This window comes from Hylobates moloch, unplaced genomic scaffold (assembly GCF_009828535.3).
Source record: "Hylobates moloch isolate HMO894 unplaced genomic scaffold, HMol_V3 SCAFFOLD_7, whole genome shotgun sequence".
Taxonomy (NCBI): domain Eukaryota; kingdom Metazoa; phylum Chordata; class Mammalia; order Primates; family Hylobatidae; genus Hylobates; species Hylobates moloch.
The window spans coordinates 93,571,437-93,597,509 of NW_026652282.1; the positions used below are offsets into that span (position 1 = coordinate 93,571,437).

The 26,073-nt window shown below is 37.7% G+C and overlaps 1 protein-coding gene across 1 annotated transcript in view; it reads left to right on the top strand.

The window, feature by feature from the left end:
- Positions 1-26,073, top strand: part of LOC116811963 (putative bifunctional UDP-N-acetylglucosamine transferase and deubiquitinase ALG13) — a 66,582-nt gene that overhangs the window by 7,432 nt on the left and 33,077 nt on the right. Inside the window, exons 6-20 of the mRNA XM_058441344.1 lie at positions 1,539-1,614; positions 2,590-2,698; positions 3,757-3,821; positions 4,737-4,837; positions 5,875-6,002; positions 7,708-7,954; positions 8,221-8,334; positions 8,503-8,659; positions 9,068-9,188; positions 11,268-11,300; positions 11,398-11,453; positions 15,264-15,335; positions 15,958-16,029; positions 17,621-17,786; positions 25,947-26,036. Of these exons, the coding sequence (XP_058297327.1) occupies positions 1,540-1,614; positions 2,590-2,698; positions 3,757-3,821; positions 4,737-4,837; positions 5,875-6,002; positions 7,708-7,954; positions 8,221-8,334; positions 8,503-8,659; positions 9,068-9,188; positions 11,268-11,300; positions 11,398-11,453; positions 15,264-15,335; positions 15,958-16,029; positions 17,621-17,786; positions 25,947-26,036 (1,606 nt within the window). The 5' untranslated portion in view covers position 1,539. The remainder of the gene's footprint in view (positions 1-1,538; positions 1,615-2,589; positions 2,699-3,756; positions 3,822-4,736; positions 4,838-5,874; positions 6,003-7,707; positions 7,955-8,220; positions 8,335-8,502; positions 8,660-9,067; positions 9,189-11,267; positions 11,301-11,397; positions 11,454-15,263; positions 15,336-15,957; positions 16,030-17,620; positions 17,787-25,946; positions 26,037-26,073) is intronic.

Consider the following 26,073-nt stretch of genomic DNA (forward strand, 5'->3'; position numbering starts at 1 on the left):
AGAAAGGCAGGTTCTTGGGCCTACTGTCACAAAATTTGAGGTCAGGATGGGACCAGGAATCTGTTTTTTAAACAAGTGTGCCTAAGCATTCTGATGTAGGTAGGCTCTGGATCATACTTTGAGAAAATACTGATTCTAAAGTAGCACCATCGTTTTCTAGATAATAACTGAGGCTAGTGGTTACTTGACACATCCAGCCAGTAGAAAATCTCTCAGTGTAAGTTTTAGGAGTGTTTTAGTGTCTGCCTTTGGTATGCACTATGAGTGTGCCTCTGAGGAAACAACTGTTGAACAGCTCTAGTTGAACACTTTGAGTTTGAGATAATAAAGTACATGTCTTATATTTCTTCCTAATTCCTAGCTCTGCCTGCAAATTCAGATAGGTTTGGTGCTAGGTAAGTGTCACCTTGTGTTTTTTGTCTTGCAGTTCTATTTCTTGGATGTTTAAAGCTTATAATTTTTTTTCTTTTTCTTTTTTTTTTTTTTTTTTTTTTTGAGATGGAGTCTCGCTCTGTTAGCCAGGCTGGAGTGCAGTAGCGCGATCTCAGCTCACTGCCACCTCCGCCTCCCAGGTTCAAGCAATTCTCCTGCCTCAGCCTCCCGAGTAGCTGGGACTACAGGCGGGTGTCACCAAGCCCGGCTAATTTTTTGTATTTTTAGTAGAGATGGGGTTTCACTGGTTTAGCCAGGATGATCTCGGTCTCCTGACCTCGTGATCCATCCATCTCGGCCTCCCAAAGTGCGGGGATTACAGACGTGAGCCACCACACCTGGCCCAGAAGAGGGTTTTTAAAGCTTATTTGGGACTGCCAGGAGTGGCAACCATGTATTAGGGTAAAGGTTGCTTCATTCTTCACTGATCACTTGTCTTAAGGACTTTAGGCTTACGGAAACTACAGTAGTCGGAAGGCAAGATGTATTAGTTATGTTTTGCTGTGTAACACTGTTACTACAAACTTGCCAGCTTAAAACAGCACACTTTTCTCACAATTTATGTGGATTAGGAATCTGGACATGGCTTAGCTGGATCTTCTGCTGAGTGTCTCATAAGACTGTAATGAGGATGTTGGTCAGGACTGAGTTCTTATCTGGAGCTTTGACTGGAGAAAGATCTACTTCCCCATTCATGGTTCTTAGCAGCATTCAGTTCCTTAGAGCTATAGGACTGAGAGCTTCAAGTTTTTGCTGTCAGTTGGCCAGAAGTAACCCTCAGCTCTGCTACATTGCAGTGGTGAACATGGCTGCTTGCTTCCTTATAGGCAGCAGAGGAGAGAGAGAGACCAGTAAAAGGGATCATAGGGATCACCCTAAGAGTGTGTTCTCACAGGAGTTGTAAAATATAGGAGGTAATCTGCTAAGTATATTGTAGCACATACTTATAAAAAGGAAGCATAAATGCAAATGTTGGAATGAAAAAGCATTTGCCTTATTTTTAGAACTGAGCTAATTTACCACTAGGTGGTGGTGTAGTCGTTAGGCTTAAGATAAGTAAATTCTTCATTTATAAAAAGCTCTTTGCTCTAAATCTTTTGAATTAGGATGGAAGAGTGGGGTGCCTGCTACAATGCTGAAAATATACCAGAGGGCTACAATAAAGGAACAGAAGAAACAAAGGTTTGATATTTTCTAAGGCAAAGAATTTTCATACTCTTGGCTTGCAGCATCATGACTTAAACCAATTAAAGTCAGATATTATATTCTAGTTATATGGGTTGAGGGAGGAGTTGGTCATTTTCCTTTGTGAAAGTCTTACCTATCTTTAAACTTAAAATGAATGCTTAATGTTCTTTGAATTCTTATTTTTACAGAATTTTAGATTTTTCAGAACAAACTGAACACTTCAGAAATTTCAGGAGCAATATGTTTTTAAGTTAAATATTACAAACCCAATATTTAGTTTGTAATCAGTCTTCTGACACTAAGGTTTTTTTTCATTAAAGAATACAATGCCTATCTTTATTTTATTCAAACTAGGTGATAATCATGGTTTAAAGTTAGAGAAACAGAAATTTCACCATCCATATAGGACTAAAATCAAATAGGCCTTCAGTTTGAGGCTAGCTAAATAAGTCAAATACTATTATAGCAATCTCTGTGTATACCTGAGGTGCTTGTAATTTTGGAATAGTATTGAATATGGTGAAATTCTAGGAAAGCAGAAGAAAAATGGTAGTTCCTTTGGAAATTTTAACAGGATTTGACCATAATGAAGTAATCTTCAGATATTTCCAGGTGATTGTAGAGTACAGAAATACTTGCACCTCCATGTCTATATCATGATAACACTTCTGAATAGCTCTGAATTTTTAATCCTGGTTTGTGTTGCATTGGTTTATATGGGATGTGTCCTGAGTCATTGCCTGGTTTAGACATTATTCCCCTTCTGCCATCTAAAACCTTTTAGATTACTTGCATTTTGCTACTTTAGTCTCCTGATTTTTAAAATATATGGCAAAATTTATTGTGCGATTTATTTCTTGTTTTAATAAAGAACGACTTTTTTTTGAGAAGGAAGAAACTTAATTCTTCCTTCTTCATAGAAGGAAGACTAAGGATTGTGAGTTTGTAGCATGGTTATTTTTGTTTTAGTCTCCAGAAAATCCATCAAAGATGCCCTTCCCCTATAAGGTGCTCAAAGCCCTGGATCCAGAAATCTATCGTAATGTAGAATTTGATGTTTGGTTGGACAGCAGAAAAGGTAATGAACTGACAAATCCAGGAGTATAATTTTGCAAATTATGGTGAACATCTCTTATAAGAAATACTGTTATAAAAAACAGCCTGATGCTTTTTATCTTACTTCATATATGATTTAAATCCAAAGGAGGGAACATAGCTTTAGAAGTGGGAGGGATCTTTTAAAGTTTGATGTTTGCCTGGGACTTCAACTTTGCAAAGACTGGAGATAATTTTTAGATAGCTTTAAGAAACTTAGTGACTGAAAACAAGCTCATCCTAAATTCCAGGTGTTAAGACCACCTTCCTTGATAAATGAGTAGGTTAGGCCTGTGGGTCAAATCTGACACACCAACTGTTTTTATGTGGTTTATGAGCTAAGAATGGTCTTTAATTCTTAAATGGCAGAAAAAAATTAAAAGAATAATATATTGTGACACATGAAAATTATATAATTCAAATTTCAGTGTTCATAACATTTTACAGCAGAGTTTGAGTAGTTCTGAGAGTCTTATGGCCCAAGAAACTGAAAATACTTACTATCTGGCTCTTTACAGAAAAAGTTTACCAACCCTTGAAAATAGGTCATTGTTTCTCTCCTTATAAGATAAGTAAAGTGATCAACCTAGGCCTTAAAGTTTTGCCTTCAAGATAAGCCTTTAGTATTTCACATTCAACTCCTTGAACCCTGGTAAACCTAGCTGTAGTTAACAATCTAGAATGAGGTTAAGACCTTGGGAAACACAGTAAGTTGTTAAAAAAAAAAAAATAGGTTGATTTGAGAAGCTGGATAATACTTTCAAATTGTACCTCATTAGTGTTTGACTCTCTCTGATTATAAACTCCCAATTTCCACCTATTTATTTTTTAAAGCACAAAATTATTCTGGCAGGTCTCTTTAAATTGACTGCAGAAATAACTCATCCAGAATGATAGAATGGCCCTTTGGGACTTTACCCCTATTTTCACTTATAGTGGTAGCATTGTCAAAGGCACTACGGCAAAAGTAAATGAGGAAATTAATTGATATAGGAAAGGAACCAGTTTAGTTGAGCTTGAATCTTCATTTTCTTTTAATAGAACTTCAAAAATCTGATTACATGGAGTATGCTGGGAGACAGTACTATTTGGGAGACAAGTGTCAGGTTAGTTCCTTCAAGAATCAGTAATTTGCTTAAGAATGTGCTTTTCGTCATAATATGAGTTGAGCAAGACTTATTTACAAAGTACTAGAAACTTTTTTATTTTTATTTTTAAAGAGATAGAGTCTAGCTCTGTTGCCTAGGCTGGAGTGTGGTAGCATGATCATGGCTCACTGCAGCCTCGAACTCCTGGGCTCAAGTGATCCTCCTTCCTCAGCCTCTCTAGTGGCTGGGACTACTGGCACATACCACCATGCCTGGCTAATTTTTTTTTTTTTTTTTTTTTTTTTTTTGAGATGGAGTCTTGCTCTGTTTCCCAGGCTCTGGAGTGCAGTGGCATGATCTCTGCTCACTGCAAGCTCTGCCTCCTGGGTTCATGCCTCAGCCTTCCAAGTAGCTGGGACTACAGGTGCCTGCCACCACACCTAATTTTTTGTATTTTTAAGAGAGGCGGGGTTCCACTGTGTTAGCCAGGATGGTCTTGATCTCCTGACCTCGTGATCCACCCGTCTCAGCCTCCCAAAGTGCTGGGATTACAGGCTTGAGTCAGTGCACCTGGCCTATTTTTATTTTCTTTTATAGAAACAGGGTCTTACTATGTTGCCCAGGCTGGTCTCATTCCTGGCCTCAAGTGATCCTCCCACCTTGGCCTCCCAATGTTGGGATTACAGGCATGAGCCACCACACCCAGCTGAAAAAAAAGTTTCTTTAATGTCTGTGTTAAATTTTAATTACAAATTTAGTGATTATATGTAAGGTTCTTTCAGTATGTGCTGCCTCCATTGATCCAGACTGGCAGTGTTGATATCAATTACTTTAAAAAGTAGACACTGAACTCCATTTGGGGAAAAGTGGTATTTTGTTTGGCATTAGCCGTATCTGTCACTAGTCTTGAGACTAGATGTATTATCTTTTCAGGTTTGCTTGGAATCAGATGGAAGATATTACAATGCTCATATCCAGGAAGTTGGAAATGAGAACAATTCAGTAACAGTCTTCATTGAAGAATTGGCAGAAAAGTAGGAATATGATAATTTGTTGAATTACTGAAATCTTTGGTTCCTGGTTCCATTTTGTAATATTAAATTGAGAATTACCAGGATGCTAGTAAGAGAACCAGAGTTGTATCTACTGTTGGCCTAAGATGACTTATCTTGAATTATAAAAGCATGTGCTGAAGTATGAAATATCAATATAGATATTAGATATGTATAAAAGTTTTCAAATCTTAAGACACTAGCCTACTTATTAGAAATATTAAGTACAACAGAATTCTGATACAAAACTGTTCATAGTAATTGCAAAGTTGGATTAATAACTGAGTCTCTGCCAGTATGAAGATAAGCTAATCTAGTCTTTCTCAAACTTTACCATGCATCGGAATTACCTGGAGGGCTTGTGAAAACACAAGATTAGTGAACCCAGACTCTAAAGTTTCTGATTCAGTAAGTCTGAGGTGGGGCCCATGAATTTTAATTTTGGACAAGTTTCCAGGTGATAATAATGCTGCTGGTCCACTTTGAGAACCATTAAATGAGGCTGTGCTGTTCTAACAACCAAAACATTTCAGCAGCTTAAAACAGTAAGGTCCTTCCTCCTTCATTTAGCATGTCCATAGTGGGTCAGCAAATGGGATCTGGTTCAACAGAGATTCTATTTTAACATGTGCATCCATGATGATAGGGAATAAAATGAGAACAAACCACTTGCTGAATCTTAAAATGTCTCATACTTTATTAACCAGAGTGGTTTACATTCCCAAGCCACATGTCAGTGGGGTGGGGAAGTTTAATCCTCCAAGGAGGTGCAGCAAATATTTGTGAACTAATACAGTCTACCACAGTCTTTCTTCTGAAATGTCATCGGTGCTAGAAACAGCAGTGAAATTGTACAACTACTCTTAGGTTTTCTAAACTAATAAAAAATTAAACAAGGAAACTGGTGTCAACCAGATTTTAATAGAATACACTTGAAGTATAAGGGGTGGGATACGTGTATTCAATGAAAGTTAAATCTGTGTTGCAGTATCTTCATGGTGATACCTTTAACTTTTAAGGCATGTTGTTCCACTGGCCAACTTAAAACCAGTTACCCAAGTGATGCCTGTTCCTGCCTGGAATGCTATGCCCAGTCGGAAAGGAAGAGGTTACCAGAAAATGCCTGGGGGATATGTCCCGGAAATAGGTTTGTATGCTAAAGGTTGTTATTTTATTTTTCCCTTCATGTACCTGCTTTTACTTATCTACATTGTACTATTTTTTAAAGGTATGTCATATGTCTTGTTGTAGGGTAGGGTTTCTCAACTTTAGCACTACTGATAATGGAATGGATACTACTTCATTGTCGGGGGGCTGTCCTGTGCATTGTAGGGTGCTTCATAGCATCCCTGGCTTCTATCCACTAGAAACAAAAATGTTTCCAGACATTGCCAAATATTCCCTAGAGGAGGGAGAGGCACAGTTGCCCCTGGTTGAGAACCATGGTTCTTAAGGGACTTTGTGTAAACTTAAGCACTCATATTTGAGAGCTAAAAAATAAATGATCTTGAGATGAGGAGTAGAATGATGGTTACCAGAGGCTCAGAAGGGTAGTGGAGGTGGGGGATAAAGAAGGATTAGTTAATGGGTACAAAAATAGGTAGTAGGATTAAGATCTAGTATTTGGTAGCATAATAGGGTGACTATAGTTAACAATTGCATATTTCAAAAAAACTAGAGGACTGGATTTGGAATGTTCCCAACATAAAGAATTGGTAAATGTTTGAGGTGATAGATATCCCGGTTACCTTGATTTGATCATTATACATTGTATGCATGTATCAAAATAGTGCATGTACCCCAAAAATATATACTGTTCTACACCTATAAAAATTAATTTTAAAAACTCAAGCTGACATGGATCTTAACCTGAGGGGGAAAAATATTTCTTAGAGAACTAGGAAAACACCTCATAGAGGCAGCCAGGGATATTAATAGGCATAATTTATTAGAGAATAGTAATGTATGTGATTGGATGACTCAGTGTTTTTGGGGTTTTTTGTTTGTTTGTTTGTTTGTTTGAGACGGAGTCTCGCTTTTTGGCCCAGGCCGGACTGCAGTGGCGCTATCTTGGCTCACTGCAAGCTCCGCCTCCCGGGTTCACGCCCTTCGCCTGCCTCAGCCTCCCGAGTAGCTGGGACTACAGGCGCCTGCCACTGTGCCCGGCTAATTTTTTGTATTTTTAGTAGAGATGGGGTTTCACTGTGTTAGCCAAGATGGTCTCAATCTCCTGACCTCGTGATCTGCCCGCCTCGGCCTCCCAAAGTGCTGGGATTACAGGCATGTCTTGTTTTTTTTTTTGAGACAGTCTCATTCTGTCGCCCAGGCTGGAGTGCAGTTGTGCAATCTTGGCTCATTGCAACCTCCACCTTCCGGGCTCAAGCAATTCTCCTGCCTCGGCCTTCTGAGTAGCTGGGATTACAGGCGCATGTTACCACGCCTGGCTAATTCTTGCATTTTCGGTAGAGACGGGGTTTCACCATGTTGACTAGGCTGTGCTTGAACTCCTGACCTCAAGTGATCCACCCACCTCGGCCTTCCAAAGTGCTGGGATTACAGGCATGAGCCACTGTGCCTGGATGACTCAGTGTTTTGATGACCTATACTAACCTGCCCATACTGGGGATAGTGCCGAGATATACCCATTGATACAGAAATTACCTGCTGGTTTTGTCCTTCCAAATAAAAGATCTAGTATATCCTTCAAAAATACAAAAATTCCCTCCCTATGTTTATTTGGTTTGTTCCTAGGGGGAGCATTGGAAAGTTTAAGGCAGTGTGGTGGTGACAGTACACTGGGCCTTTTGCTTTGATTAGGAAGCTTAATTGCTACTTCTTTGTTTGCCTGAAAGTTATATCAGAGATGGACATAAAGCAACAGAAGAAGATGTTCAAGAAAATTCGAGGGAAAGAAGTTTACATGACTATGGCTTATGGCAAGGGAGACCCCCTCCTCCCACCCAGGCTACAGCACAGTATGCATTATGGGCACGATCCTCCAATGCACTACTCACAGACAGCTGGCAATGTTATGACTAATGAACATTTTCATCCTCAACATCCATCTCCGAGACAAGGTCGGGGATATGGGGTGCCCAGGTAAGATTTGTATTTTCATGGTCTAGGGAAATATGAAGCAATTGAAGAGATCCAAGAAGATAGAATGCCATCAAGATGAGAGTCTCTGTGACATACAGACTGTATTTCATTAATAATAGTTAGGCCTAATGCCAGTGTTGCAGAGAGCAGAGCTCTTTCCAGTTGAATGTTTTTAGAAAGACAGATTAGTTCTATTTAGCTACAGAGACTGACTACTTAGGTATTAGTGAGTAGAGAGTTCTAGTTTCCTTTCTCTTTATTCTTAGGAATTCATCTCGGTTTATAAACAGGCATAACATGCCGGGCCCTAAAGTTGATTTTTACCCAGGCCCAGGTAAAAGGTGCTGCCAGAGCTATGATAACTTCTCTTACAGATCTCGGTAAGTATTGTGTTGAAAGTCAGAGAAAATGGGTAAGTCTGATTTCATTGCTGAACATTAATGTTTTAAAAAGTGTCAACTTTGAGATATTTGAACTGTTATTTAGAAATTAGGAACAAGTTACTATATTTCATCATTTTTACTTTTTTATTATTTGAACCACTTAAGTTCATTTAGACGTAGTCACCGCCAGATGAGTTGTATGAATAAGGAGTCCCAGTATGGATTTACCCCAGGGAATGGACAGATGCCCAGGGGCTTGGAAGAAACTATTACTTTTTATGAAGTTGAAGAAGGGGATGAGACTGCTTATCCAACTTTACCTGTGAGTGGATCAATGCTTTACTCAAAAAGCTGTTTACTTTTTTCATTTATTTTTTTGAAGTAAAGGCAATGTGGATAAATTTTAGATTTTGTACAAATAACCAAACAAAGCCTTTTCTGGCAAATGAAAATGAGAAGAGACACTTTCTCCCAGCTGTTCCTAGAGAAGGGAATAGAGGTAGACTTAATAATCTTGCCTATAGAGTATGGGTTAATATTTTCTGTTTTCTTGTTACTTCATATTTTTTGTATTCTAAACTGCATGGAAAACATTTGATTACAGAGTTCTCTTACAATAGCAGTTCACATTGTTAGGCTAGTTTTTAAACTGCCTTTTAAAACATCCCTCTAGCTTTTTTTTCTGACTATATAGTGAGAACTGCAGTGTATGCATGTCTCTTTGATACAGAATCATGGAGGTCCCTCTACAATGGTTCCTGCTACTTCAGGATACTGTGCTGGAAGGCGGGGACATAGCTCAGGCAAACAGACTTTGAATTTAGAGGAGGGCAATGGCCAGAGTGAAAATGGTGAGTCAATTACAGTTAAATATTTTTTAAAAGATTCTTGGGGCATTTAGCACGTCAGGCCGGTGAGGTAGACCAATTTGGTTTTGGGGTCTCTGTCTGTTCCAGTAGCTTAGTTTTGAAAGATTTATATAAGTTCTTAATGCTTGCTGGGTTTTTGAATATGTCCTGGTATTTCTCAGAAGAATAGACTTCTGTTTCAGTAGGCTGCTACATTGTTATAACTTGTTTTCAGCTCTCTGCATAGGTCTTTAGTGAGTTTTGACTTGGTGTCAGATATCAGCATGGAAAACATCTATTCGTTATTAGTAAGGCACTATTGATAGTTGTCCTCACCATTTGTATATGTTAGGCTTTTCGTGTGACTGGCTATTATTTTTTAAGACTACTATGAAGTAACTTATTTGCCCAAATAAGTCTATTTGATCTATAAACATTACTCTTTATTGAACCCTATGTGATACTCACTCTACTAAGTCATTATATTCATAATATAGTCCTTCGTGTGTTCTTCTGAGGAATGTGCTGTCCCTATTTTACATATGAGGAAATTGAGATTCAGAGGGTAAATGACATGGCCAAGGCCATATCCTTGGTAAATGGCAGAGATATAATTTTTTGTAACTGTTTTATTGAGATATAATTTACATATCATGCAGTTCAGCTATTTAAAGAATACAATTCAATGGTTTTTTATTCAGAGTTGCATACCATCAACACAATTAATACTAGGACATTTTTATCACCACAATAGAGAAATCCTGTGCCCATTAGGAGCCATTCCCCATTTGCCCCAACCCTCAGCCCTTGGCAACCATCAGTCTGTTTTCTGTCTCTATGGATTTGCCTCTGCTGGACATTTTTTACAATTGGAATCATATACACACACATAGCCTTAACAGTTTTTATATTGACTTCTACCATGGAATGTGTTTTTTTTTACCTTGTTACTTTTAAAAGATACTGTATATGCCTATTGAAACAATTGTGGAGCATTGAGTGGCTTAAGGAGGTGTCAGGCATTCCTAATGACTTGACTTATGAATAAGTTCCTTATTTTCTTGTGGTACTCTTTTTTTCTACTAGTGTAGAAAAAAATAGATATTTTTAGGAATTTAATGGGTAAAAAAATCTAGTGCAAGAATGATCTGTGAAAACTTCGTACGTGTGTACATGTGTGTGCTTAAGGACATTTACTGTCTGCTCTCTTATTTAGATGATCCTTTTGTCTTTTAGCTCTATGGGTAGTGTGGCATATTTGAAATAACCAAATCTTTGCTCCCACCTTAAATCTGGAGGAGTTTCATGCATGTGTGTTTGATAAGTGGTGTGTTTAAGAATCAAATTTAGTTTAGAACTGCGGGGTTATATTTGGTGGAAAACTGTCCGATTGAGTATTGACTTTCTCTGCATTTCAATGGTACAGAAATCTTAAAAGTACTTCAGTCTACTGAGCCATCCTTTGAGGACACACTCATTTTACATGTATTACTTACATGAAACATTGAAAAACAGATGAGGCATACATATTCCCTTAATGTCCACCTAAGGAAACAGTGGATTATACTCATACTTTATAGTCACCATTGAGTATTTAGTATGTGTAAAGCACTATGCTAAGTTACTTTCACTTCCATTAACCATCCTCAAAAGGCCTATGAGCAAGGTACTGTTATTCCATTTTACGGTGAAGAATTGAGGCACGGAGATTAAATAACTTGCCTAAAGTCATGTAGTTAATCAGAATTCAAATCTAGGCAATCCTCACTCCAGAGCCTATGTGCTTAATCACCACACTAGCCTCACTGGAAAAATTGGACACAACTGAGTTTTCACCTCTGCCTGACCTCTAAGAGCTAAGTGGATTTTCAGAGGAGAAATTTGTACAGCTTACAGCTAGTCTCTGGCTTCAATATCTGTTGACTAGTGTGAAAGCTCATACCACTTTTCAGGATGTATGCATTTTAGTTTTGAACATATAACCATAAAACTGGTGGAAAAAGCAAGTGCTGGCCATTTGGCTCTGCTGAGCTACAAAGACCTATATAAACACATTTCTTCTGTCTTGTCTTTTTTCCCCAGGGGGATATCATGAAGAATATCTTTATCATGCAGGTCAGTAAGATCTAGAAGTGATCTGGCATTCATCATTGTTTATAGAATTTCAAGCTATAAAATAATGCTCATTTTTTACTTTGGCTATATTCTCTAGAGCCAGACTATGAAACTTCAGGTGTTTATAGCACAACTGCATCTACAGCAAACTTGGTAGGTATTTAATAATAGCAAAGAGTTATAGCTCCTCCTATGTACTAGGGCACTGTTAAGAGCTATACATATAAATGTATTTAAATCAGAACAACCCTGTGAGGCTTAGTATCATTCTCATTTTGAAGATGAAATTGAGACAGGAATTAACTCGTGTTCTGGAACTAATATATTTAGAGATATTCTAACATAGGCAGTAATGATCTTTTAGAAGGTTTTATTATGTTTTTTTATTAGAATGGATGATACATTTCACTCAGTATAACAAAAGTTTGCTTCTCCTTTATGCTACATGTCTAGTAGAAGTCTATAGAAGGGCTTGCTCAGGTACTCAGGCTGATGGAAATTCATCCACAATTGTCAAGGCAGGAAATAAAATTCGGTAAATGGTGCACTGGCTCTTACAGCTTCCACCAAAGGTGATACATGTCGCTTTCTTTTCCATTTCACTGGCCAGAGCAGGTCCCACTGAAGAGTCTAACTTCTCTGTGCTGGAAGGCAAAAAGAAACATGTTAACAGCACTAAGAACTGTATCATTCAACTTGCCCTCCCTCTCATAGGCAGAATACTTGTTTCTACCTCAAAGGAAGCATCCTAAAAGGTCCTATTCAGTGTAATCAAACTCAAAGCCTAGGATTTCTGGGCTATGTGTAGTACTTGTTATATTGGGTCCAGAGGTAGCTTCTTGTGATCTTGAGACCTAAAACCAAAAATACAAAGGTTTTTTTTTTCCCCCCTCCCTCCCCAGTTTACAATGCTGAAGCAGGGACTGAAATTTCTATTCAGAAAGGGAGAAAATGGGGGATAAAAAAACAGTTATTGGCCTGTAGCAATTCTGAGACCTTCATGGGCAGACGTTGTAAGGGCCCCCAACATACTCATGGGACTCTTCCCTGGAGGAACTCTCGTTCATTTTCTGGGGCTCTTGGTTACTCCCAAGGCCCATCTTTCCTTGGCAGTGTTTGGAGTAGGCATTGGAGAATAATCCTTCCTTGGCAACCGAGCAGCTTTCTAAGCTTGCTACTTAGAGAAGATTGGAGGCCCAAGGGTGGTTTTATCTCAGTTAAATGGTGTTAGTTCTGGCTCGTGATTTCTTTGGCTGTAAGATTAATTTATTCTGCTTCTGTTTGATTTCTTTTGGTTTCATGTACCAATAGCCATACTACAATTCTTTTCTATAGATATACTACTAAGATTTGCTATAATTCTTTGTGGTTTTATCCGTATATTTCTGTCTATTTGATTGCAAGTGGCTTGAGTTTATCAGGCATTGATGGAAGAGCCATGCATTTTGGACATTTTTCTACAAGCCATTTTGTTGAAGTGCAAGGATTTACTAGGTGTTACATCTTTAGTTGAACTCTAGCTTTGAGACATCTTTAATGCACTCGGGTTTTAACCAAAGAGTTGATTCTTGCTGCGAGGTCGAGTTTTCACTGTTTGTCGTTGTTCAAACCATTCATCAATATTACCTTTTATAGTTTAGGGTTGAAACAGTTGTTCTTTCAACCCTGTGAGTCCCTGTATGCAAGGAATCTATTCCCTTTCATTCCTGCCTGCAAACTACTAATTCTTTCCTACACACACCTGTCTTAAAATAACTTGCTTTAAACAATGCCAACAGTTATCAAAGCACAATACTAACATCATGTCTTCTAAATTGCTTACCCTAAGAGCTACATGTTCATACTCCTTCTCAATTAGGATTTTATTACAGCCGTACCCTATTTCTAGTTATCAATTTCTGTTTTAGTCAAGCTAGGTTATGCTGCAGTTAACAACCCCCCAAAATCTCAGTGGCTTAAGTCAGGAAAAGTTGTTCTTGCTAATGTCATATAGTTCAATGCGAGTTGGCAGCAGGCTGCCAGACTATGACTGTTCTTCATAGTCACTCAGGGACCCAGGCTGATGGACACATGCCATCATGATTATGGCAGCAGGGCAAAGGATACAGAAATTGAACACTGATATTTCTGGTCATATTTTATTGACCAAGTAACATGGTCATTCTTGACTTTGGATGGAGCTGGGAAGGGCAATCCTACCATCTATTCAGGAGATCTGGAATATTTATGAAGAACTTGAATAACTACCTTATATTCTCTAATTATGACTAAACTGTGGCAACTTCATGTACTAAATTTTTGTTTTTACTGTTTAGACAATATACCTTAGGAAGGAGAAGAAAACTCTGATATGTAATTCTCTTTCTGTTCTTTCTCCTTCCCTTACTTTCCTCCTTCCAGAGAAAGTTTTTTCCCCCATTTCCTGCCACTATTACTATTCTCATATCATGTACTTTTGATATCACCTCTTGAAGTAGCCATCCAAGTGAAAAGGCAAGTAAGAATCTTACCACAAGGGATGACAAGAATACTTTTTTTTCTGTTCCTTCAATTTCACTTGTCACATGTTTCTTTTTGTTCTGAATTTAAACAACCTCAATAGCTTTCAATCTCTTCATATGTTCCAAGCCCCCTGCCCCCATCACCAAATCCATAGCAAGTTTCTATTGTTGCTAAAATAAAGGATAAATGTCTTCAGAATTATCAGCATACATTTAAAAAAAACTCTTTGTCTTTAATGTTTAATTTCAATAGGTTTTTTGGAGAACAGGTGGTGGTTGGTTACAATGAATAAGTTCTTTAGTGGTGACTTCTGAGATTTCAGTGCACCCATCACTTGAGCAGTGTACCACTGTACCCAATGTAGAGTCTTTTATCCCTCACCCCCTTCCCACCATTTCCCCCGAGTCCCCAAAGTCCATTGTGTTATTCTTATGCCTTTGCTTCCTTAGCTTAGCTTCCACTTATGAGTGAGAACATATAGTGTTTGGTTTTCCATTCCTGAGTTACTTCACTTAGAATAATCTTTAATTCCATCTGAGTTGCTTCAGATGCCATTATTTTGTTTCTTTGTATGGCTGAGTAGTATTCCGTGGTATATATGCACCACATTTTCTTTATCCACTTCATGATTGATTGATGGGCATTTGGGCTGGTTCCATATTCTTGCGATTGCAAATTGTGCTGCTATAAACATGTATGTGCTAGTATCTTTTTTGTGTAATGACTTCTTTTCCTCTGGGTACATACCCAGGAGTGGGATTGCTGGATCATATGGTAGTTCTACTTTTAGTTCTTTAAGGAATCTCCACACTGTTTTCCATAGTGGAAAACAGTGTACACAGTTGTACTAGTTTACACTGCCACCAACAGTATAAAACTGTTCCCTTTTCACCACATCCATACCAACATCTATTTTTTGATATTTTTGATTATGGCCATTCTTGCAGGAGCGAGGTGGTATCGCATAATGGTTCTTATTTGCATTTCCCTGATAATTAGTGATGTTGAGCAGTTTTTCCTATGTTTGTTGACCATTTGTATATCTTCTTTTGAGAATTGTCTATTCATGTCCTTAGCTCACTTTTTGATGGGATTGTGTTTTTCTTGCTGATTTGAGTTTCTTGTAGATTCTGGATATTAGTCCTTTGTCCAATGTATAGATTGCTAGATTGTGAAGATTTTCTCCCACTCTGTGGGTTGTCTATCTGTTTACTCTGCTGGTTATTTCTTTTTGCTGTGCAGAAGCTTTTTTGCTTAATTAAGTCCCATCTATTTACCTTTGTTTTTGTCCAACGCAGGACTCCTTGAATAAAGATTTCCAGGCAAAGCCTTCTAAGAAATCATGAACATTTATTTCTACTTCTTATTTCCATGTCTAACACTCAAATAAATGTTTCTCTAGAAGCATTTGGTATTCACTTGGGAACTTCTGAGCCAGGGCAAATGTTTGCTTTTTGACAGGGGCTTTGGCTATACTTGAACACAGACTTTGGAACTGTCCATGTTAAGTGGGGCTCACCTTTTCACAGTAAGGTACCTTTTGTTGTTTGCTGTGATTACCTTTCCCTGTTCTCTCTGTGCTGTTACTAATGTAACCAATCTCTGCTGGTAGAGTTTTTGCTGCCATGACAGTCTGTCATGCATGAGTCCAAGCCATTCAAAATCATTTTTACTTTTAGAAAGACAGGGTCTTAAGCCAGAGGAGAATGATATTTGAATCTTACAATATCTATTAAATCCCGCTTAGATAAAATGCAGCTGAATAACCAGTTTACCCTTGTACCAAGCTACATATTCAGATAGAATGCCTTTTTTTTTTTTTTTTTAAGCAAAACTATTGTTGGTCCTATGGTGCTTCAAGCTTTTAAGGCAAAGATCACTGAAAGAGTATTTAGATTTCAGTTATCAGTTACATTTTAGTATCTACATCAGGACTTGAGTTAGATGTGTTGAGGATTTCTGTAGATATGTAACAAAACAGTCACCTGCATCACATTTTAGAGTCATAACTTTTAGAGCTTTGTCTTAGGGGTCACTTCCAAATTTGAATTTTTTCAGGACTGATCGCTTTCATATAGTTTTAAAATATGTTGAAACAAAGTTATTGATGTGTTGTTTGTTTTTTTATTTAACTATATTTTTGTATTCATTAAAGTCTCTTCAGGACAGAAAATCATGTTCTATGTCTCCTCAGGACACAGTTACCTCATACAACTACCCCCAGAAGGTAATCTTCATAGTGTTATTAAGCAGTTACAATGGCCTGAACACAGAAAAATGAATTTTCTCTTTTCATTTACCTTCATCATACTTCAAAGCAACTGCTTTCGTTCCTTTAGGTATTATTGTACCTTCTGGTGTCTGACACAGTGATTAGTAAATTAATTCAACAAATTATTGAGTATCTACTGTGTTCCAGACACTGTTCTATGTGCTGGCTTTAGATTACTCATAGTCTACTGTGAGCCTCTTTTATATAAAGAGTGAGTTAATCTAAATTACCCATCAATTCTGTCTCATTAACTGAAACTTAATTTTAAAGCTTTCCTGTAGAATGGAGAGTCAGCATTATAAAAAGGTAGCTGAAACCATAGGAGTAAACAAGATCATCCTGGGCAAAGGAAGAGATTGAGAAGGGCATCTAGAACAGAGCCCGTGGATTATCGAATTTTAGAAAATGGGCAGAGAAGGACCATCCAAGGAGGGAGGAAAAGCATGAGAGAGGAATATTATGGAAGCCCTAGGAAGAGAATGTTTCAAGGAGCAGCCAGGTGTCAGTTGCTGCCAAGAGGTCAAGCAACATAAGACTTAACAGAAGTCTACTAAGATTTGTTGACATAGAGACCACTGGTGACTTTGAATACAGTTTCAGAGAACCAGTGTGGGTAGCAGCCACACTGCAGTTGGGTGGGAAGAAAATGGAGACTCCCAGTGAGGACAGTATTTCAAGAAGAGTCTGTTGCCATTCATTGAATATCTTTCTGTGCACAGCCCTGTACTGGGTGCTGTGGAAAAATAGTTTATTCTCTTAAGGAGCTGTGGCCTAAGCAGAAAAAAAATTACAGTCTTACAATGTTATAAAAAATGCAAGGCGCCTTTTCTCTTGAAAAAAGTGTAGGCCAGATGTGGTGGCTCATGCCTGTAATCCCAACACTTTGGGATGCTAAGGCGGGCAGATTGCTTGAGCCCAGGGGTTCAACACCAGCCTTGGCAACATGACAAAACCGTCTCTACTAAAAATATAAAAAATTAGCTGGGCGTGGTGGTGCGTGACTGTAGTCCTAAGCTACTCAGGAGGCTGAGGTGGGAGAATCACCTGAGCCTGGAAAGTTGAGGCTATAGTGAATGAAATCATGCCACTTCACTCCAGCCTGGGCGATGGGAGTGAGACCCTGTCTCAAAAAAAAAAAAAAAAGGTGGTTTGCTTGTGTGGGGCAATATATATGCATGTAAAAATGAATTACAAATCTTTGGAATAATATGCAGGAAGCCCAGAGGTTAACTGTTTAGGAAGCGGGCAACTAGGCAGACGGAGGACAGGGCTTGGAGGAAACTTTCTATTGTATACGATTTAATACTTGATTTTCAAATCATAGTAATGTATTACCTTTTTAGAAATAAATGAATTAAAAAATTAAAGCTCTCAAGTGACCTAAGATCTTCTGAAAGAAATAACCTTCCTATATAAGGTTTACATAAAGATGGACTTTCAGTGTTTTAGTTATCTAAACTAATTACTATTTTCTGAAGTTTAGGATCAGATAATTACTGTTTGAAAAACCAAACTTAGAGTTTTGAACTTTCTTCCACACTTACAGGTGATGGGAAATATTGCAGCAGTTGCAGATTCCTGTACCAGTAATGTTCCAGCTCCAGTCTTATCTAATGGTGCAGCAGCTAATCAAGCTATTAGTACCACTTCAGTTTCCTCACAGAATGCTATACAGCCTCTATTTGTATCTCCACCTACACACGGCAGGCCAGGTAGGTTATTAGCAGATGCTTACTTTGGAAGCCTCTTTTCCTATTCATGAACATGCACATCCAGCTATTCTGGTAATTAGATACCATTACTTTAATTTCCAGAATTAAATTTATTTAACCTACTTAGTAAATTATGTTCTGCCATTGAGGAATCCATGAGATTTGAGAGTCAGGGATTCAAGTTTATTCTTGAAAATTTCCTGCTGGTAAGATTTTATACCTTTCATTTTGCTACCTGCTGAATTAGGGGACTTGTACTAGTTTCTCAAACCTTGAGTTAAGTTTTATCATATAAGAGTTAAGATAGCGATGCTTCTCACCTTATAGCAAACTTTTCAGGAATTTATTCTATAAAACACGTTCCTTCGTAATGAATAATTGTCCTGTAAACATCATAATAAAAGATACAGGCTCTGGAATTTAAAAGATCTGGGTTAGAATCCTGGTTTTACAACTTATTGTGTAATTTTGTATAAATTATTGAAGCTTTTTATCTGTGGTTTGGGGGTACTGATAGTACCAATTCATGAAGTGGTTGTGGACTTTTCAGTGAGTTAATAAAATTTTAAATTATCAGCAGATTTTTAGGAAGGTGGTGGTAACAACAGCATTAGCTTTTCTGAGTCTCAAAATAAAAATGGAAATAGTGAAGTCAAAACCCATGACACCTACAAAAAACTAGGTGACAAGGTATCCCCATGAGCCCCAGGATTTAAGCAGGTAGGGACAAACCACCAGTCACAAGACCTGCATGCTATCAGGGTCTGTGAGGGAGCAAGAACATAGAAGCATTGAGGATGTTGTCTTATATACCTGAGAATTCCAGTGAATAAGAATTCACTGAAAAGTACGGCACACAATTTGGAAGCAGCAGCCAAAACCAGGAAGGGATTTGGTCTCTCTAATACTAGGTGAGTGCATGAGGCACATAGTAGAAGGACTTAAAGGGCTTAGAACAGTTTAACCTCTAACTCTTCAAAATTGACCTGCCAGAGTTCCCTTTTAGGATAGTATTCCTCACTGGGAAGAAACTGCTAAGAGTGGAATCTGAATTGATCAGGATAGAGAAAAGAGCAGATCAGGGAAAAGAACAAAAGAAAAGGATTAAGGTCAAATGCTACACAAATATATCTTAAGGAATAAAAAGCAGAATATCCCTACAGACAATGAAAACATTAGAAATGAAACACTAAACAGATCTAAACAAACTAAAAACTGTGACAAACTATTTCAAAATGAGCTAAAGATATTAATAATACAAAACATTAAAGAATAACATAAATCAGAATTAGAAAAACTCACCTGAGGTGATAGAACTCAGCAAAGAATTATGAAGGGGAGAAGGTCATTTTAGTAATGGAGACTAAATTGTAATGAGCTTGAGCAAATACAGGTTGAGTATTCTTTATTCAAAGTGCTTGGGACCAGAAGTGTTTTGGACTTAGGATTTTTTTAGATTTTGGAATATTTGCATTATGCTTGTTGAGCATTCCTAATCTGAAAATCCAAAATTCTCCAATGAGCATTTCCTTTGAGCACTATGTAGGCACTCAAAAAGTTTTGGAATTTGGAGCAGTTTGAATTTCAGATTTTCAAATTAGGGATACCCACTCTGTATGTACAGCAGATAATGCTTTAAGAGAAATGAGTGCTTTAGGCTTTACTTTTTTTTTTTTTTTTTTTTTTTTGAGACGGGGTATTGCTCTGTCACCAAGGCTGGAGTGCAGTGGCATGATCATGGCTCACTGCAGCCTGGATCTCCAGGATTCAAGCAGTCCTGCTGCCTCAGCCCCCTAGTACCTGGAACTATAGGCACACGCCACCACGCTCGGCTAATTACTGTGTTTTTATAGAGACAGAGTCTTGCCATGTTGCCCAAGCTGGTCTTGAACTCCTAGGCTTAAGTGATCCACCCACCTCAGCCTCCCAAAGTGCTGGGATTACAGGCATGAGCCACCACGCCCGGCCATAAACTTTAAAAAAAAAAAAAAAAAAAAAAAGATGTAGGAAGAGGGAAATCTAAAATTGAAAAAAAAAAACGAAGATAAAGATTTAAAAGCGACATATTTGAAGTTAGGCAAATGAGATCAAACACGGATAGAAGTCTCTGAAAAAAACAAAGTAAAGGAACAAAATAATACTAAAAGCTATAATTTAGAAAACTTTGCTGAAGTTTTGTATTAGGTTGTTTTCACACTGCTATAAAGAAATGCCTGAGACTGGGTAATATATAAAGGAAAGAGGTTTAATTGACTCACAGTTCTGCATGGCTGAGGAGGCCTCAGGAAACTTGCAATCATGACGGAAAGCGAAGGGAAAGCAGACACCTTCTTTACAAGGCACCAGGAGAGAGAGAAAGAGCAGGAGAAACTGCCATTTATAAAACTATCAGATCTCATGAGAATTTACTCACTATCACAAGAACAGCATAGGGGAAACCGCTCCCATGATCCAGCCACCTCCCACCAGGTCTGTCCCTTGACACCTGGGGATTACAACTCAGTTTACAATTCAAGATGAGATTTGGGTGGGGACACAGAGTCAAACCATAGGTTTAAAAGTTTTAAAAGTACATACTTGAAACAGCACCCTGAATACCTGAGAACATTGACCCAGAGCAATAAACAGCAGAATATTCTAATAAAATTGCTAGAGTTAAAAAGTCCTGAGTATCTAAGAGTCTGTGGCGTATAAGAGAAATACAGTGATAATCATCAAACTTTGACAGCATTGCTTTATGCTAGAAGACAGTGGAATAACATTTAAGATACCCGAGGAAAGAATATGTGAACCAGCAATTTTGTATCCAGTCAAACTGATTTCCAAGCACAAAGGGCAACATGTGAGAAACCAAGAATACTCTTCCCATGAGCCCTTCCTGATGAATCTGTGAGAACAGTGCTGTCAAGCAGGGTAATCACTAGCCACGTGTAGAAACTAAATTAATTAGTTAAATAAAGTAAATCTGTAGTTCCTCAGTTGCATTAGCCACATACCAAGTGCTAAAAGCCACATGTGGCTAGTAGCTACTGTATTGGACAGCAGAGATCTAGAATATTTCTATCATCACAAAAAATTGTATTGGACAACAGTGTACTAGAGAATGAACTTTGAGTTTTAGGCTACCAGAACAATTAGAGACATTAGAGACATAAGACGTGATGGTATAAGTATTAAATACATAGTTACCTGTAGAAGTAAGACAAATGAGGGCTGAGAAGTTGAGACTATACTATGTAATAGCCTTATGTTTGGAGGGTGTAGATGTAGTCATTTTTTTAAATGATAGAATTGAGAGAATATGGGCAAAGCATTTTTTCATGCTCTCAGTCATATCAGATTCTTTAATTTAGACACTCAGAAAGTTATTCCGAGACTGTGTAATGTGGGCTAAAGCAAATGAGTAATTCTGGGATATTCTAATTTTATCCCCTGTGTCTTGTGAACCAGGATTCTTAGTGTGGAAAAAAGGTAATGCAGATGTTATAGAGGTTAATTAAAAGCTTTTATAGTCTTGAATTTGAATTAGAAGTATCAGTATGAACTTGAGATATTTTATCTTTAGGTATATGTATATGTTTCCTCACTCTGTCCACTGAAAGGCCTGAAAACAATAAGTATCCCTAGCACCTAGTTTGTGGTCTTAAAATACCATTTATTACTTTTAAAAATAAACTGGGCTCTGTGGAGAAATGGCTGATTCCAGGTCTGGGCAGGAAATATTCAAGATGAGCCTGGAACATCTTGTCATACCAGATAGCAAGGAACATATCAAAGAGTATAGGCATTATGTCAAAAGGACTCAGAAACCATCACAAAGAAGAGATTCCCATTGGCCAAAGATGGAACAATTTGAGCCTCAACAATGATCATTGCAATAGATTGGAATATACCAAGTATGTTGAATATAAAAGTTCTTAGTGATATTTTAAAAATTGCTTACTTTAAGAGGATGATAGGAAATCAATTAATTTTCTTGAAAACTGGAACATGAAATGATCAAACATTTATTCTGCCTTCCTTATATGAACTATACTACTGAATAGCCAAATAGATGAGGGGAGGTATCTTTTTGTAATAGTATTCTAACTAATCAATTAAAAAGTGAAAATAATTTTTCAGTTCCTATTAAATGGATGGACATTAAACATCAGTAGCTACTAAGATTGCAAAGTCAGTCAAACATTAGCTATAGATGTTATAGATGTCCCAAAGGAATCAGTCCTGAATCTGATTCAATCTCCTGGATCTAGCTGCCTATTGACAGGAAATACAGAATAACATGTTGGATTGCAGCATAAGTATGTAATCTGCAAAATCCAGACTATGGGAAGCTTGTCAGGTCAAAGGGCCCAGGTTCTTTAAAGCAGAACTTGTCAGGAAATGGATGGAGGAAGGAACAATAGATTAAGACATTCAAGAAATACCCAATTTTTTAATGGACAAGACAAAAAAACTACTGTTCAAGGATGCACATTTGAGTGACAAAACTCTGAAAAGACCCCAAGGAAGTGATTACTGTTAAAGTCAAAACAACGGTTGGTTATGGTAGGAGGGAAAAGTATTTATAGACATGGGTAGTATCCACATTAAAATAACTCATTAAGCAGTATATTTGATTTGTTTGCTGTATCTGTTTTATTTATAAAAAGATAAAGTGGGCAGGGCTTGGTGGCTCACGCCTGTAATCCCAGCACTCTGGGAGGCTGAGGTGGGCGGATCACCTGAGGTCAGGAGTTCGAGACCAGCCTGGCCAACATGGGGAAACCCCATCTCTACTAAAAATACAAAAATTAGCCGGGCATGGTGGCACATGCCTGTAATCCCAGCTACTCTGGAGGCTGAGGCAAGAGAATCACTTGAACTCAGGAGTCAGAGGTTGTATTGAGCTGAGATCACGTCATTGCACTCCAGCCTGGGCAAGAGACTTTGTCTCAAAAAAAAAGAGTGCTTAGCACAGTGCCTGGAACAAAAACATACAATAAATGTTAATGATGATACAATTTTTTCACTGGAAATGTTAATGTAGACACTACTTTTACTACTTTGTGCTAGTTGTAAGGGAAAATGTTTGCTGTCTGCTTCTAGCAGCTGTCTGAGCTTAAATTCAAGTGACAGATGAAGCAAGCATTGTAATGTTTTATTTATGTGGAATCATTGAAAGATTACGATTTAAATGCCAGATTTTTCTAAAAATGCATACTGCCTTCATTTATTTACTTTTTGTTCTCTCCGTCACTTAATGAACCTCAGCTATAGATCTTTACTAGATCTGGCTGATTTTTAGTTGCTCTTTGTCATTCTTGTCAATCCTATAGATGAAACGACTGATTTTTCCCACTTTGTTCTTCATATGTCTCTCTGGCAGGCCCCTTCCATCCTTAAGTGACTGCTAATCTGCCAGGTAACAAGATACGATGATTGCCTTCAAATATGAGTCTCCTTTTAGGCATTAAATCCTGTCAACTTCAAACTCTGGGTTTCAGTAAATGTTCCCAAGTCTTTTGCCAGGGCTGGGATCAGTGACTGTCCCTGAGTGCAAAATTCAATGGAATGCCAAAAAAAAACACAGTAATCAAGATAAATAACACTTTAATTCATCATTTTTAAAAATAAAGATTAATATAAAAAATTTGAGAACAAAGTATCAATTTTAAGTAAAGACAGGATCTGTGGGTCAGGTTTAAGGTGCATTGAGTAAGGCATATACTCTTGGGGTCATGCAAGTACAGGGTTGGATCCTGTCTTTATTGAAAATTTTGATGTTGTATTCCTAATAGTTTTCTTTGTATTAGTTTTGGTAGCCCCTTAAATTTTGCACTGGAGCATCTCACCACACCTTGGCCTTGGCCCTGCTCTGTGATTTCTAGAGAAGCAGCAATATCTTATTATATATATTTATGTTCTCTTCTGAAGTGTCCTGAAGCAGACTACAGCTACATGGATGGGGGGAATCAGCATTCTGAATGCATTACATTGATTTCTACTAGTATTTTAGAAGACGTTTCTATAATTCTTTTTTTTTTTTTTTTTTTTTTTTTTGAGACGGAGTCTCGCTCTGTCACCCAGGCTGGAGTGCAGTGGCGCGATCTCGGCTCACTACAAGCTCCGCCTCCCGGGATCACGCCATTCTCCTGCCTCAGCCTCTCCGAGTAGCTGGGACTACAGGCGCCCGCCACCACGCCCGGCTAATTTTTTTTTTTTGTACTTTTAGTAGAGACGGGGTTTCACCATGGTCTCGATCTCCTGACCTTGTGATCCGCCCGCCTCGGCCTCCCAAAGTGCTGGGATTACAAGCGTGAGCCACCGCGCCCTGCCGGTTTCTATAATTCTTGAGCCATCCCTTGAAGTGTATCTGTTAAGCCTGTGGAGCTCTTCTTAAGTCTGAGGATGAGAAGCTCATGCATCTCTATAGAAACTTGAAATTGTAAAAGCTTTTACTTAGAGGGTTTATTGTAATACTGTGCATTTATAAGGAAGGTGAATTCAGACAAAGTAACCTCCAAATTGTGTCTACTCTTGATTCTTTCAGGCCCGTGAGAATGTATTTAGCCACTTCTATGTCTAGTAGTTGGTTTTTACCTGGTGATCCTAATCACATTCTACTGTCTTCAGCTAATTGCCTTTCTCCATTTGCTTTTTTTTTTTTTTTTTTTTTAAATGGCATGATACGTTTTCAGTGCTAGTTTAAAAGGAATAAGAGCAGAGCTTTGTTGGAGGAGCCATTTTATTAAAAAAAATTTGTATCTAGAACATTTGGGGATATTCTGAAAATTAAATTCCTCTCCCAAAACTGTAAAAGTAGAGATTTCGAAATATATGACAAAACTCCAAAACAGCTAGTTGAGCAAGCTTTAAAAACTTACTGTTTAATTTAGATACAGTATAATTCATTTTTTTAGTGCCCAGTTCTGTGAGCTTTGACAAATGCATAGAGTTGTGTAACCACCACCACAATCAAGAGATAATTGCATCACTCCTAAACAGTTGTTTATCAAGTTTTACATCACCTGAAGACACAGATCTATTACTGTTAGCCTGTAAATGTACAAAAGATATAGATAAGTATATTGTTAGTACTGGTCACTAAATGGAAACAATGTGGATTATGTCTTGCTAAAATATCAGAATAACAAATTCAGCTTGTGTGAATTGTTCCTGTGCTCCTATGCTAAACTCAGTGTGCTAGAACTCTGACTTTAAACATTTATGGAATGGTAAGACTTTCTATGTTTATGGAATGGTAAGACTTTCTATGTTTATGGAATGGTAAGACTTTCTATGTTTCTCAGGGTTAAAATGATAATGCAGATAACAAAATGGTGACATTTTGTACTTGGATTTAAGCTGGCTAAAATTATTCAGTTAAACTTGAAGGTTTGTATTACTCATCTTTTATAAAAATTAACAAATTTGCGTGTTATGTCATACATACATGCAGGTACGTGTTTTTACTAGTTGTAACCACATTGTTTCCTTTATTGTCATAGAGGATTAATATTTAAATATAATTACATCTGAATTTCTTATGTCAAAAACTTTTAAATATTGATTATTTCTAAGCTATAGTAACAGGTATAGAAAGCTAAAGGGATAAGGTACTGTATCTAACCTGTTTTTAGATTCTGTACCTCATTAGAAATGGAACGTTCATGATTTAAAGTTCCCTATATTCCTGAGATGCTACCAGTAGAAACCTTCAAGGATTGCTAAAATCTGTAGTCTGTGCACTTTAGTCCATCTCTTATTAGCTTCTGCATTTTGTGATTTGACTGAGAGTGACAGATTGCTGAAAACATTCTTAAATTTGCATTGGGTATTAAACTAAGTAAAAATTTTGCTTTAATTATGTTTTATTTACGTACCTGTTAGCTAAATGTTCAAAAGTCTGATAGTCAAAGCTCTGCCTCTTCCAGTTTTTTCCCTTTTAATTTCGAATATTTTTCTTAAATCAAAATGACCTGTTGTGAACTAGTTCTCCATTGGTATGTCTAAGAGAATGTAGACAATTCACTCTCCAAGTTTTTTTTTTAAAGCCAAACCTTAAGAATTAAGAGTTCTTTGACCATACTCGAGACAAGAAAAGTAGATGAGCCTACTGTTCATAAGGTGTTATAGTATAGTTGTGTATTGCTACTTTATGTTTTGTTTCTTTGTTAGTGATTGCCTCACCATCCTATCCATGCCATTCTGCTATTCCTCATGCTGGTGCCTCTCTACCACCACCACCACCACCACCACCACCACCACCACCACCACCACCACCACCACCACCACCACCTCCTTC